Source organism: Gossypium hirsutum, chromosome A09, assembly GCF_007990345.1.
Source record: "Gossypium hirsutum isolate 1008001.06 chromosome A09, Gossypium_hirsutum_v2.1, whole genome shotgun sequence".
Taxonomy (NCBI): Eukaryota; Viridiplantae; Streptophyta; class Magnoliopsida; order Malvales; family Malvaceae; genus Gossypium; species Gossypium hirsutum.
Window position 1 is genome coordinate 49,407,305 of NC_053432.1, and position 12,236 is coordinate 49,419,540.

The following is a 12,236-nucleotide window of genomic DNA, read 5'->3' on the forward strand; positions in this document are numbered from 1 at the left end:
GGTTGAAATTTTTTTAGAAAATTGAATTCAGGGCGGGGCAGGTCAAGTGGAATTTGAAAACTAGTGGGGTTGGGTCAAGGTTGGGTTCGAGATAAATCTACCCGCCTCGAGATATTTAAGAAAAATACGCCTAATGCGTATACATATATTATGTTTTTACTTTCAATAAATAAAATTATAAAAAATAAAATAAATATATTAAATTTTAAGTTTAAATTCAAAAAAATAATTTTATTAGCTTCAAAATAAAAAATAAAACAATTAAAAATGTAACTTATTTTCTTCAAAATAAAAATAAAACTATTAAATTAACTTCAAGGCGAATTAGGATAAAGTCGGGTCTTTTATTAGATTTCGAGTTCAGAGCGAATTTTTTTTAAAAGTCAAGATCAAATTAAAGTCGGGAAGATTGATCAAACTTCGGATCGGAATCGGAACCAAGACGAACAAAAAATTGCCTTGCCCCACCCTGCTTCTATCCCTATACTTATCCCAGGATTTTAGACTTTTAGGGCTTTTTTCTATTTTAACTTTTAAAATGTATTTTCATTAATCTTTGAAAGAATTTAAACGGTCGAATTTGAAAAAATAATGTTGATTTTAAAAAATATTTAGGGTTTGAGTCGATTTTTAATATATTTAGGAAAATAGGTCTAACTTTTTAATATATCAACTTTTTTTGCTAGATGATTAAATGCTAGTGATTTTTACTTTGAGTCACAAGTTCAATTCTTCTACTCACATTTGAATATTTATTTAATGTTGTTTAGAGCTTTATTTTTAATTACTATTTTTAACACATTAGCTCATTTGGTTAAATGGTTAATTAATAGTTATTTTATCTTTGAGTTCTAGATTTGGTTTCTCTTCTAAGCACATTTTTATTTTTTATTTCATATTGTTTCAATTTTTTATTTTTAATTAATATTTTAATTGATAAATATATTGTTTTCAAAGTTTTTGTTATTTTTAATTCATCTTTTTTATTAATGACTCTTTTATTTATAAAATTAAATAATTATTGTCAAATATCATTACTTTTTTAGTAAATATAATTTTTATGTGTAATATTTATTTTTCAATCCATATCATTAATGTAGTGAATTTTAATATTATATATTTTTGTATGTATATTTAAAATATTTCACATATAAACATAATGATATTTGAAATAATTATTTAATTTTATAATATTAGAAATCATCATACCCATAATATAGGTGGAGAAAATAAATATTTGACATATAAATATTACATATAAAGGAAAACATATCTAATTAGTTGATTTTTTTTTAAAATATATATATATATTTAACATAATGATAAATATTAATTTTATCAAAAATATATTTTTTTATTATATAATTGATAATAATTATTTAATTTTATAAATAAAAGAGTTATTAATTAAAAAAATGAATAAAAAATAAAAAAAACTTGAAAATAATATATTTATTAATTAAAAATGTTAATTAAAAAAAGCTTGAAACAATATGAGATAAAAAATGTGCTTAAAAGATAAATCAAATATAAAACTCAATGATAAAATCACTATTAATTAATTATTTAACCAAAAGAACAAACATGTTAAAGATAATAAAAAATAAAAATAAAGGTTGATACAAATGAAATAAAAATACAAATATGTATAAGAGAAGAATCAAACTCAGAATTTAAAAATAAAACTACTAACATTTAACTTTCTTATAAAAAATTTAAAAAACGTGTTATGTAAGACGTGTTTTCACTAAAATACTTTCTCTGTTTCTTTTTTCAAAACATGTCTACATCCTAACAATTGACACTTTTTTCTTAAAAATGGCTTTTGTAACCAAATTTTGCCACTTTAAACTTATTTTTTCTTTGCAAAATTTTAATATAAATGTTTGAGTGTGGTTTTAAAACTGCATATTTTTTTTCAACTTTTAGTTAAACTTTGAAAAAGAAAATGTTAGAAAAGATTGGTTTTCTTAAGAAGGCAAAAAAAAAAACTAAATTTGTTATCACACTAATTAAAAAAAACATCACATCATCTCTTCAGAAAGTCGACTGGAAATTAATGAAATTAAATAAAAAAGCATAATTAACTAAGTCATTATTTTGTAATTTTTTTATAATTAGTTAAAAAAACACTTAAATATAATTAAATGACTTGCAATATAGTTCACCCTTTTTTAAGCCTTTCTGAAGTGAGAAAACAAATATTTGAAATATAACAAAATACATGCATTAATATGAAGAGTCCTAGAACTGGAAGCAGCTATGTGATAAAATCATAAATGTAACAAAATTTTATTCCAAATCCAAAGTTTTAGAGATTATTTGAAAACAGAAATTATGGAGTCCCTAAAAGGCTAGCTGCTATTGCCTAGCTGCCTAACATTCATAACTCAAACAAGGAAATAATTATGCAGGCAAATTAGTAACCTCGTCTCCTACTGCTTGCAAGATTACTCGCAAAATCATCTTCTTCGTTCTTTAATTCTTCGAGTAAATAGTTATACTTAGGATTATAAGCAACAACCAACTTCAAAAACTTTAAAGCTTCAGCCTTGCGCCCAAAGTCAAATAATGCACTGGAAAAAGACCCCAAGTCATGCATGAACCATGCAAGTATTCGTAAAGACATAGAAGTATGAAGAGATTGCGAGATTATTGACCTTTTAGATGAAAATATAAACTTAAAATCCAAACCTGGCAAGCAACAACAATCCATCAAAGTAATGAGCTTTGCTCTTTGGATCTTCTGGCTCTTTCAAACTTGCAATTGTTTCCAGGTGTGCAAGCCCTTCTGCCTTCTTCCCCTGTGAGATGCAAAAGAATGGAAATAAAATGGAGAGCGTTTATATGGCTCTTTCAATGAACTAAAGGCTTTTAAGCCTACCAACCAAATTCATAATTTAGTGGGAAAGCCAAGATTAGAAGTCTATAGAAGGAGAATAATTTAGACAGATATTTAATAACAAGGTTGATAGATATTAATGAATCCCAACTACAATGTTTCACCTGTTTCATATAGACAACACCGGCCCATTGAGACGATAGAATTAAAAGATCAACATTTTCAACCTCTGTTGGATGGCCAGCAAGAGACAGCTGCTCAGGTCTCAGAAGATCAGCTTTTGATTAGTTGAGAACCAAAGGATGTAGCTCTTAAAAACAGATTACAAGCAAATGTATTAATTGGTCTGAGTGCATCTCAGTTATTATTTTAGTCATCATAGATTCAAGCATTTAATTAAAAAGTCATCAATGATATACCAAAGTAAACCACAAGTAACCCACGACTTTACACCAAAGTAATAGTGAACAAAAGGAACTTCAATTATAAGGAACATCTGCTACCATTGTTTTAACTTTAACCCGACTGCTTAGAATTCAGCAATAGCTTATACCATTTTTTTTAAACAAAAGAAATAATATCAAACCTTTGAAATGGCACGCTCTAAATATTCAATTGCGTCCTCCATCAGCCCCTTCTGCATTAGAGTCTGGCCCATCACAACCATAGCCTTTACATATTCAGGATCTCTTTCAAGAGCTAATCTGTGAAGAAATGTTAATTGTATTATATGCACAATCCATTTGACTTATAGAAGGAAAAATAAAAAGGAAAAAGACAAATTACTAACTTTAGCAACAATACTGCTTGATCCTTTTCCTCTCGTGACAAGTGTTTGACTGAAAGCTGAAAACAATTTCAATACAATGGTGTCAGAATTTTTAACTGGCAGTTAAATCATGTGTCAAGATCTATGCCTAAGCACTTACTGCAAGCAATTCTTTAGGACTCAAATTTTGAACAGGAATTGTAGGTTGCATAGAGGTTGGCTCCACAGATGGTGCTCGTGCTGTGGGAGCATCCTTATCAGGTAAGCCAAGAATTGCACGAACAGCAGAGTGTTTGAGGGTTAATTGCTGCAAAATTGTTAAGACCATGGGGAAGGGTTAACACATTCAATAATTTTAGATCAATGTCTAAAGTTATCAAACTTCAGGATCCTTTAGATATGAATTTGAAAATTCATAACTGAAAGAGATAGAAAATCCAATTATAAAATCAAGTAATATTCAAGTATATTAAAAAACAGTATTTTAAGTAAAAGGTCAAAGGAACATTGAATAAAAATTAAAATGTGTATAGACAAAGATGGTCAAATGCATGTCTTTTGTCATGGATACCTTTGTGGGCAAGACAAGAAGTTAAAGGCGCCAAAGATGAAAAGAAGACATAACTTTATTTGAGTTTGGGCTATTACAAATTAGAATAATTTATTTAGCAAATATTTTATTGCAATTAAAAGTCCGTAATTTTAGTTTCCCTTAATTATAGTTCCTCATTGTAATGTTAATTTTGGCTTCTTATGCTACAAGAATAAAATTCTATGTAACCTCCATCTAAGGGGACAATTCTGAAAAATAAAATAAGAAAGAATTTGATTAAAGTTGTGAAGGCTTAAGACTCTCTCTTCCTAACAAGTCTAAGGTTAGGAGCTCTCTTTGTTGAGTTCTAAATATATGATCATAGGTTCTTCAGAAGATGGCAATCACAACAAGGGTAAGGCTTTATCAATCATAGCATGTTTTCCCATGAACTGCCCAATGACCCAGTCCATAACCCATGGACATTACAAATTGGCATCAAAACCAAACACCATAGGCAATTCCAATGCCGAGGGCTTTTTATAAGAGGCATAGAGAATTAATGAACTTCCAAACAAACTCTCTTTTTTTTTCTCCAAGGGTGCAATGTTAAGATAACTTTGTGAGCAAAACTAAAAGCCGAAGGCAACAAAGATGAAAAAAAGACATAACTTTAGTAATATTCTTGATTAAAATAATTTATTTAGCAAATATTTTATAGCAATTAGAAGTCCTTAATTTTAGTTTCCTTAATTATAGTTCTCATTCTTAAAATTAATTTCCCTATGTAACCTTTATTTAAACAGACAATTCTTAGTAATAAAACAAGACAGTTCCAAAATTAGGAAGGTTTAGAACTCTCTCTTCCCAATGAGTTTAAGGTTAAGAGCTCCCTTCAACAAGTTCCAAGGGCAGGAGCTCCTTTCAACAGGTTCCATATATCTTCAATCATATGTTCTTCACAAGATAGGAATCGTAACAAGGGTAAGGCTTTATCAATCAAAGCAAGTTTTCCCATGAATCACCCAGTTACTCGATCCATAACCTATGAACATAACAATTGGTATCAAAGCTAGGCATCATGAGTAATTTCAATGCCAAAGAAGAGCTACGGATTTTATTACAAGAAATGCAGAGAAATAATGAGCTTGCAGACAAACTGTTTTTTTCAAGAGTGGAGAAAAGTTATGGATGCCTTTGTGGGCAACACAAGAAGTCAAAGGAAACAAATATAGAATAATATTCTCAATAGAATAATCTATTTAGCAAATATTTTATTGCAATTAAGGCCTTAATTTTAGCTTAATTATAGATTTGTGTTCTACAAGTTAATTATGTTTTCTTGTTCAATGAAGAATAAAAGCCAATGTAACCTGAACCACTATTTAAAGGGACAATTCTCATTAATAAAATAGGAAAAAATTCCATTCGAATTACAAAAGGCTTAAGACTCTCTTCCAATCGAATTCATGATTAGAAGCTCCCTTCAATGAGTTCCAAGGTTAGGAGCTCTCTTCAAAGAGTTCTAAAGGTTAGGTTCTTCACAAGATAGGTTTCACAAGGATAAGGCTTTATCAATCTAAGTAGGTTTTCCCATGATCATCCAGTGACTTAATCCATAATCTGTACACATAAAAGTCTTTTGCTTTTTACTTTTTAAGAGAGCGCTTAGGTAGGAGATACACTAGAGGTATACATGAGAATCCTTAGCTACCACGGTAACTGCACCCCAGGAACATTGAGCAATCCAAATCCAATTCACAGGTCCCAAAACCACTATCCATTTATCAGACATCTAAAACTCATTAAAACAGGAAAAGCCAACATCCTAGCCTCAAGAATTTCTCACTACTGAGATGTAAACTTGATGTCTAAATACAAAAGGCAACTTTAATTAAAGCCCCTGCAACTTGAGCTTCTAATAAAGTTTCTAGAAGGAGGGTGAAGTTTGATCATGAAGGTTGGGATAAGGTGGTAATTTAAAAGGTCATAGTTAATGGATTATGGTACATGATATACAAAGAATTCTCTCTTTTTCTTATGAAAACTAATTAGAAAGATATGGAACAAAAATAATCAGTGAAAATTCTTATATTGGAGTAATCTAATCTTATTTCTATCAATTAACCAGAACAATGTGCAAATAAAATGATATTCTTAAGGATATTTGGACATCCTGGTACAAATTTGAATAGAAAAGCTAATATCCACCATTGAGATGAAACATTACCAGAATTTTGTTTTGTTTTCACTTTTTCTAACAACTACAATAGAAATGCGTTTCACAGCTTCGTTTTTGTTTCACAAATAAAAAACAAAAGCAAAGTCTGCAAAATGGAAACTGTTGGAAGCACAAATTTGATGTTTCCAAAATTTTGGAAGGTTTTTTCTGTGCCATCACCACACAAGTAGAAAGAATTGCTAAAAAGTGTCAATTTTAAAGGAAAACTGCAGCAATAACATTTATGCCCTTACCACTTTCTTCAATCAAGTTCCAGAACACTCAATGGACTACCAATGTCAAATACTTGTAATGGAAACATAATAATCAAATACAATTTCTGTTTCAAAATACTTTTAAAGAAAATCAGTAACAATTCCAAATGACCCCTAAAGTATTTATCACACTAAACGTTGAAAGCATCTTTAAAGATTAAGCACATAATAACAAATAAATTATACAATGAAAAGGCATAACTTGCTTCTAGATAAAACAAGTATATAAAATTGAAAAGCAGAACTAACCTGAATAACACTAAATGAACTATTGGTAACCCAGTAGACTAGACTTCCCTGCAAAATCAGGAAGAAAAATAGTAAATACGCTTGGATGCAGCCACAAGAACCAGGGTGGGAAGTATGAAACCTCAGCATCACAAATGATTGATGAAAAGAAAGTAACAAAATTTATACAAATGTATATAATTGCGTTTAGCCTTTAACTATTTAGAAGTAGAAAGGCATAATAATTTCATTAGTAAATTGAACCAACTAGAATCAATAGCAGTAGCATCCTGGGGTCGACTTTTTACTAGCTTCTAGAAATGAATTAGAAACAATGAATTACTCATTACAAGATATGAACACCAATATGTTTTTGTACCAATAAACCTTGCTACACTTTTGCTTACTGTCATTGGCCACAGGTAATTGTATGTGCCTTGAAACTTTGAACCCCAAAAAAAGCATCTTGCTCACACAATTTCTTGGAAGAAATTCAAAAATTAATTTCAGGTATCCTTTCACATGATTTTTTGGAACCACACAAAATCAGTAATGGAATGTGTTACGGTCCGGAGTTACGGATCGAGTCACTTGACAATTCGTAAGAAAATCTTTTAACTTAGTGGGTTTGCTTGACTTAATTTTATTATTGCCAATCAGCCTTTTAAATAGAGGTTATATAGGTTTACTTGTTTGAATAAAATACTTATAAGCTAAGGAAATTAAAATGACTCTAAATAAATAAAGACTCCTAATATCTCTCTAAAACTACTTTTAATTAAAGAAGATCTAATAAAAGTAAGTTAATATCTCTTTAAAAATAATAATTAATGTCTTCAATGCCAAGATAACAATTGATTTCTAACATTACTCCCCTCCTCGGAAAAGAGCTTGTCCACAAGGTGGAGATTGAATGGCTCATGCATATTTTTTGCCCGATATTGCATGCAAGGATATTTCCGTTTTTCTACACTCCTCTTGATTCTGCACAGCACCATCAGGATCTTCTATCTCCAACCAAAATATTTTTTTATGTTAGTGCCTGAGAAAAAATGGCTCATCACTATTGTAACAAAGACACTCATCTCTTCATTCTGCCATCTCTACATCCATGAACTTTTTAACAAAAGGCCATGTCACACTATTTAGACTTGAACTTACTGTCGACATCCCATCACGCCAAAGTTGCTTTTAGCAAAAGAAGAGAGAGCTGTGACTGCCATTTTAGCATCTTTAGTACTCAAGCTCGTCTAATGCCAGGGTTCACTTAGAATGCTTGTTCTTGCTAGTTGTTGCTTCTTTTCAAAGGCCCGTGCCAAATTCATTGCTTGAACAAGGTTTCGGGGATTTTGCATCTCCACATCAAGCCTAATTAAGTTTGTTAATCCTGCGAGAAAAAATATTAGTACCTGCCAACAACCCTAGAAGTTGACGTTCATATTCTCAATTGTTACAGTCTCTTTGTATACCATGGCACTATTCCTGAATCAACTGTTAATGTTGTCCTATTCTCTTGCCAATTCGGTCAAATGCCAATTTGACTAACACTATTGTCTCCTCCGTCAGACCCCTTTTCCCTTTCACGATTCTAGTTGAAAGCCATAAATTCCTGTATTTGCAACGACAACTATTGCAATAGCTTTCAACCATCCTAAACTCTACTTCTAGTTTTACAACAAATTCCTCTCTAATGTTGGACTCGTCCAAGGTGTCTAAATCTGATAACAAATTTTTGTGATCTTGAGTTACCAATCAAGTCACCAGATGATTTGTGAAAAAACCGTTTCTTAGCTGGGCTTTTCCCCTTGTTTTTATTTTTTCCACATGAATGCCCCATGGTGAATGTGTGGAACTCTTTAAAAGGAGTTCCTTACCTTAGACTCGTTAGGGCTTAAACCTCTTAAAATTGAATTAACTTGACTTAATTTTATTGCTTCCAATCAGTCTCTTCAATAGAGATTACATAGGTTTACTAGTTTGAATAAGACTTAATTTTATACGCTAATATCTCTCTAACAATTATAAGTAACATCGTCATTGGCAAGATAATAATTAACGTCTAACATAATAAAAGCATAAAAAAACTGGATGGAAGGGATGAATTTGATTGTTTGTAATTTTTATTTCAGATAACAATTTAATGATGTGATTGGTAAAAATGGCAAACTACAGTCTAAACCAAAGCAAGCATTTTCTTTTCCATGGAGATAAAGAAAGATTAAAAGCTTTGTTTGCAGCCACACTTGTGTTACTTGAAAGCATGACGCATATAAAACCAACATGGGAACTTTTAAGAAACATGAAGAACTAGAGTGACATAAATCCAAGGAACGCAATTGCTCACACTTGCACTTCCAAAACAGCAAACCAGATGACACCCAAGAAGCTTAAATAATTCAACCAACATAAAGAGTGCTGATACAATCCATATTCCTTTAAGGACATATTCAAGGAGGTGAGGATTACGAGTCAAGGAGCAAGTTGTTGACCAAGGCCAGTTTGTCAGACTGCTGGACCTACATGCTGAACTTATTATCTTTTAAGGATTCACTTTTGTTAGTTGCAAATAATACCATAGGATAGCCATTACATATATATATAAATCCTAGGATCTGTTCAGGATTTTTTGTAAAAGATTTGCTATTTGAAAAATCCTAGAATAGCTACATTGTGTTTAAGATTCTTGCACTCTATTGTCAATAAAAGATGCTTCATTTTTTTCTCGAACTTCTATTCGTTATTACTTTCTCAACAGACATCATTTTGGTAATAGAGCTAGCCATCATGCCTCAATTGCAATTGTGCAGTGCAAGTGGTGACATTAGTATTACAATATTTACCCGAAGCTAGATAGCCCAGTGCAAAGCTAGACTACGTAAAGCACGTGATGACATTAGTCCTGCAATGTTCGCTCAAGGCTAGAAAAATACTAGTGCAAAGGCAACTCACAATTCAGACGATGACGCCAGTATTGTAGTGTTCAGTAGGGACTAGATCAGGTTAGTGCAATGCCAACCTAATGGGTGCATTAGTGCTAGAGAGTGTGCTGGACTGATATGTGCCCAGTTGCAAGGCATGGGACTTGGATCACACATAGGAAAGTATGAGATTCCCTCATGGGGTTTATAAGGACCTAGGCTCTCCAACCTCAACAACCAGCTTTCGGGGCATAATTCTCCAAAAGTCCATATCAATTGGTATCAAAGCCATTACAATCCAAAATGGTCTCCACTCGCTCATCCATTCCACCTGAGAAGATATGAGAAGATCTATCTCTAGACTTCATTATAGGATTTGTGATGTCATGATGAAAACTCTCAAAACTAACCTCTTAAAGGCACAAACTCAAATGCAGCAGCAAGTTGGTGCTCATTGGGGAGATGTTTCCAAGTTTGAGGCCCTTTTTTTCCTACGCATTCAACCATACCGACAATGTTCCTTGGTTAAATACAGGTATGAGAAGTTGCCACCTCGATTTTCTGGACCATACAAGATTGCCGTTGTGTTGAACCTATGACATATGAACTAGAGCTTCTTTAATCTTTCAAAGTCTATCCTATTTTCCATGTCTCAGTGCTTCCCCCAACTCATGGTCAGAAAGCTGCTACACCACCAACTTTTCTTCCTATCAATAAAGATTGGGAACTTGTTCCATCTCTTGCCAAAACTCTAGCACACCAATGGGGTAAAGAAGCTGGAGCTCTTTCAGATTTGCTTCTTCAAAGAGTTGACCATACCCTTGAAAAAGCAAGTTGGGAGAATTATGATCCTACTAGTCAATTTCCATCATTTCAACTTGTCAACAAGGCAACTTTTCGAGAGAGGAAGTACTGATACAAGCCCTCCTTTAAGGACTTATTCAAGGATGGGATGAAGATCACGTGTCAAAGAGCAGGCTGTTGACCAAGGCCATCTTCTCGAACTACTAGGTCTACAATGCTGAACTTCCAATCATTTAGTGATTTACTTTTGTTAGCTGCAAATGTAGTCTAGGATGTTGTTTTGTCTCTTAAGCGATAATTTTGCTAGGTGCAAATAATACTCTAGGATAGTCATTATATAAATATATATCCTAGGATCTATTATGGATTTTGTGTAAAAGATTTGCTATTTGAAATTCCAATGGAGACTTGACAACTCAAAAGGAACTATTTTATTGGCTATGTTGTGTTTAGGATTCTTGCACACTATTATTGATATAGGCTGCTTTATTTTCTTTACCAAACCTCTACTCATTATTACTTTTCCAACACCTATCAAGTGCACTGTACCTTATTTGCTTCAAACACCCATATAGAGCTACTAAAGTGAGTTAATTAGCAAAAAGTTCAACAATGACCATATATAGTTATCATAACAAATAACCAGTTGTATCTATCAGATTGGCACATATCTCGGCCTTCACAATTTTAAACTAATTCTAACAAATCAAAATAATGATCTATGTGTAGTTAGTCGATCTTGAAATTGGTATGATTTCATACACAACTATAGCTAGTAGAGCATTGAGTGCAAAGAAATGCTTTCATTAGTTAGGATAAATTTTAAATCCCAGCACCCAAGCATGTAAGGCTCAATGGCTGGCATAGGATTACTTGGTTCCTTGGTTAAAAAGTAAAGTTCAATCGCCCATGTCCCCACTCCCCCCCCCCCCGAAAGAAAAAAGATCCCACCACAAATACGTTAAGTGTATCAAGATGTCTGAGGATTAATTAGCTATTTCACAGGAAATACCACCAAAGGGAGGATATGCTAAACCAAAATCAAGGAATTTCTGTATTTCACCTTTCAACTAACCATATACAACAACATTGGTATTCTTTAAGGGTCTATTTTTGGTACATTGGCAATGAAGTTTTCAACTCCACGAGTAAGTTATAAAAACTAAATCCGTTTTAAAAAATATAAAAATTTTACTATATATTAAAGGGTACATGTGACCTTTCTATCTCTACTTGTGGAATCAGAAAACTCAACCAACAATATATGAGATAATTTAAGAATTAATTACATAAAAAGGCTCCTTCCAAACTATGGTTTGGTTCAAATAAGCACTTCCAAATGAGATAATGTCCTAAATGAAACGAACTTTTTAGAAACCAACACAATTCTACTATTACAAATATTAGCAGCAATGAAAGATCCTGAGCTATTTTAGGTGGCAATAGTAGAATAACTTTCATCAACTAACTCAATATAGTATGTAAAAAGTTCTACACTTCTACTCAATCAAATCAATTTGACATACAACATAAAAGAAGGATATATATTCTATAGTTACCTGGGGAATCAACAAACTGATACCAAAAAGAGGCAATGTTAGAATATCCAAATAAAACTTGAAAACCTGTAAAATAAACATGGCAACA

The 12,236-nt window shown here is 31.9% G+C and overlaps 1 protein-coding gene across 3 annotated transcripts in view; it reads right to left on the reverse strand.

The window, feature by feature from the left end:
* Window positions 1–2,265: 2,265 nt before the first annotated feature.
* The window catches only part of LOC107888790 (ALBINO3-like protein 2, chloroplastic), a 73,486-nt gene continuing 63,515 nt past the window's right edge, over window positions 2,266–12,236 (reverse strand). For 2 of the 3 annotated variants that reach the window (XM_041077841.1, XM_041077840.1), the window contains exons 5-11: window positions 6,889–6,936; window positions 3,772–3,918; window positions 3,633–3,688; window positions 3,429–3,546; window positions 3,007–3,096; window positions 2,695–2,804; window positions 2,266–2,576 (exon numbers count right to left, since the gene is read on the reverse strand). In XM_041077841.1, the coding sequence (XP_040933775.1) occupies window positions 2,420–2,576; window positions 2,695–2,804; window positions 3,007–3,096; window positions 3,429–3,546; window positions 3,633–3,688; window positions 3,772–3,918; window positions 6,889–6,936 (726 nt within the window). In that variant the 3' untranslated portion in view covers window positions 2,266–2,419. Of the gene's footprint in view, window positions 2,577–2,694; window positions 2,805–3,006; window positions 3,097–3,428; window positions 3,547–3,632; window positions 3,689–3,771; window positions 5,189–6,888; window positions 6,937–12,148; window positions 12,215–12,236 lie in introns of those variants that run through there. The other variant, XM_041077842.1, reaches the window with a different exon arrangement.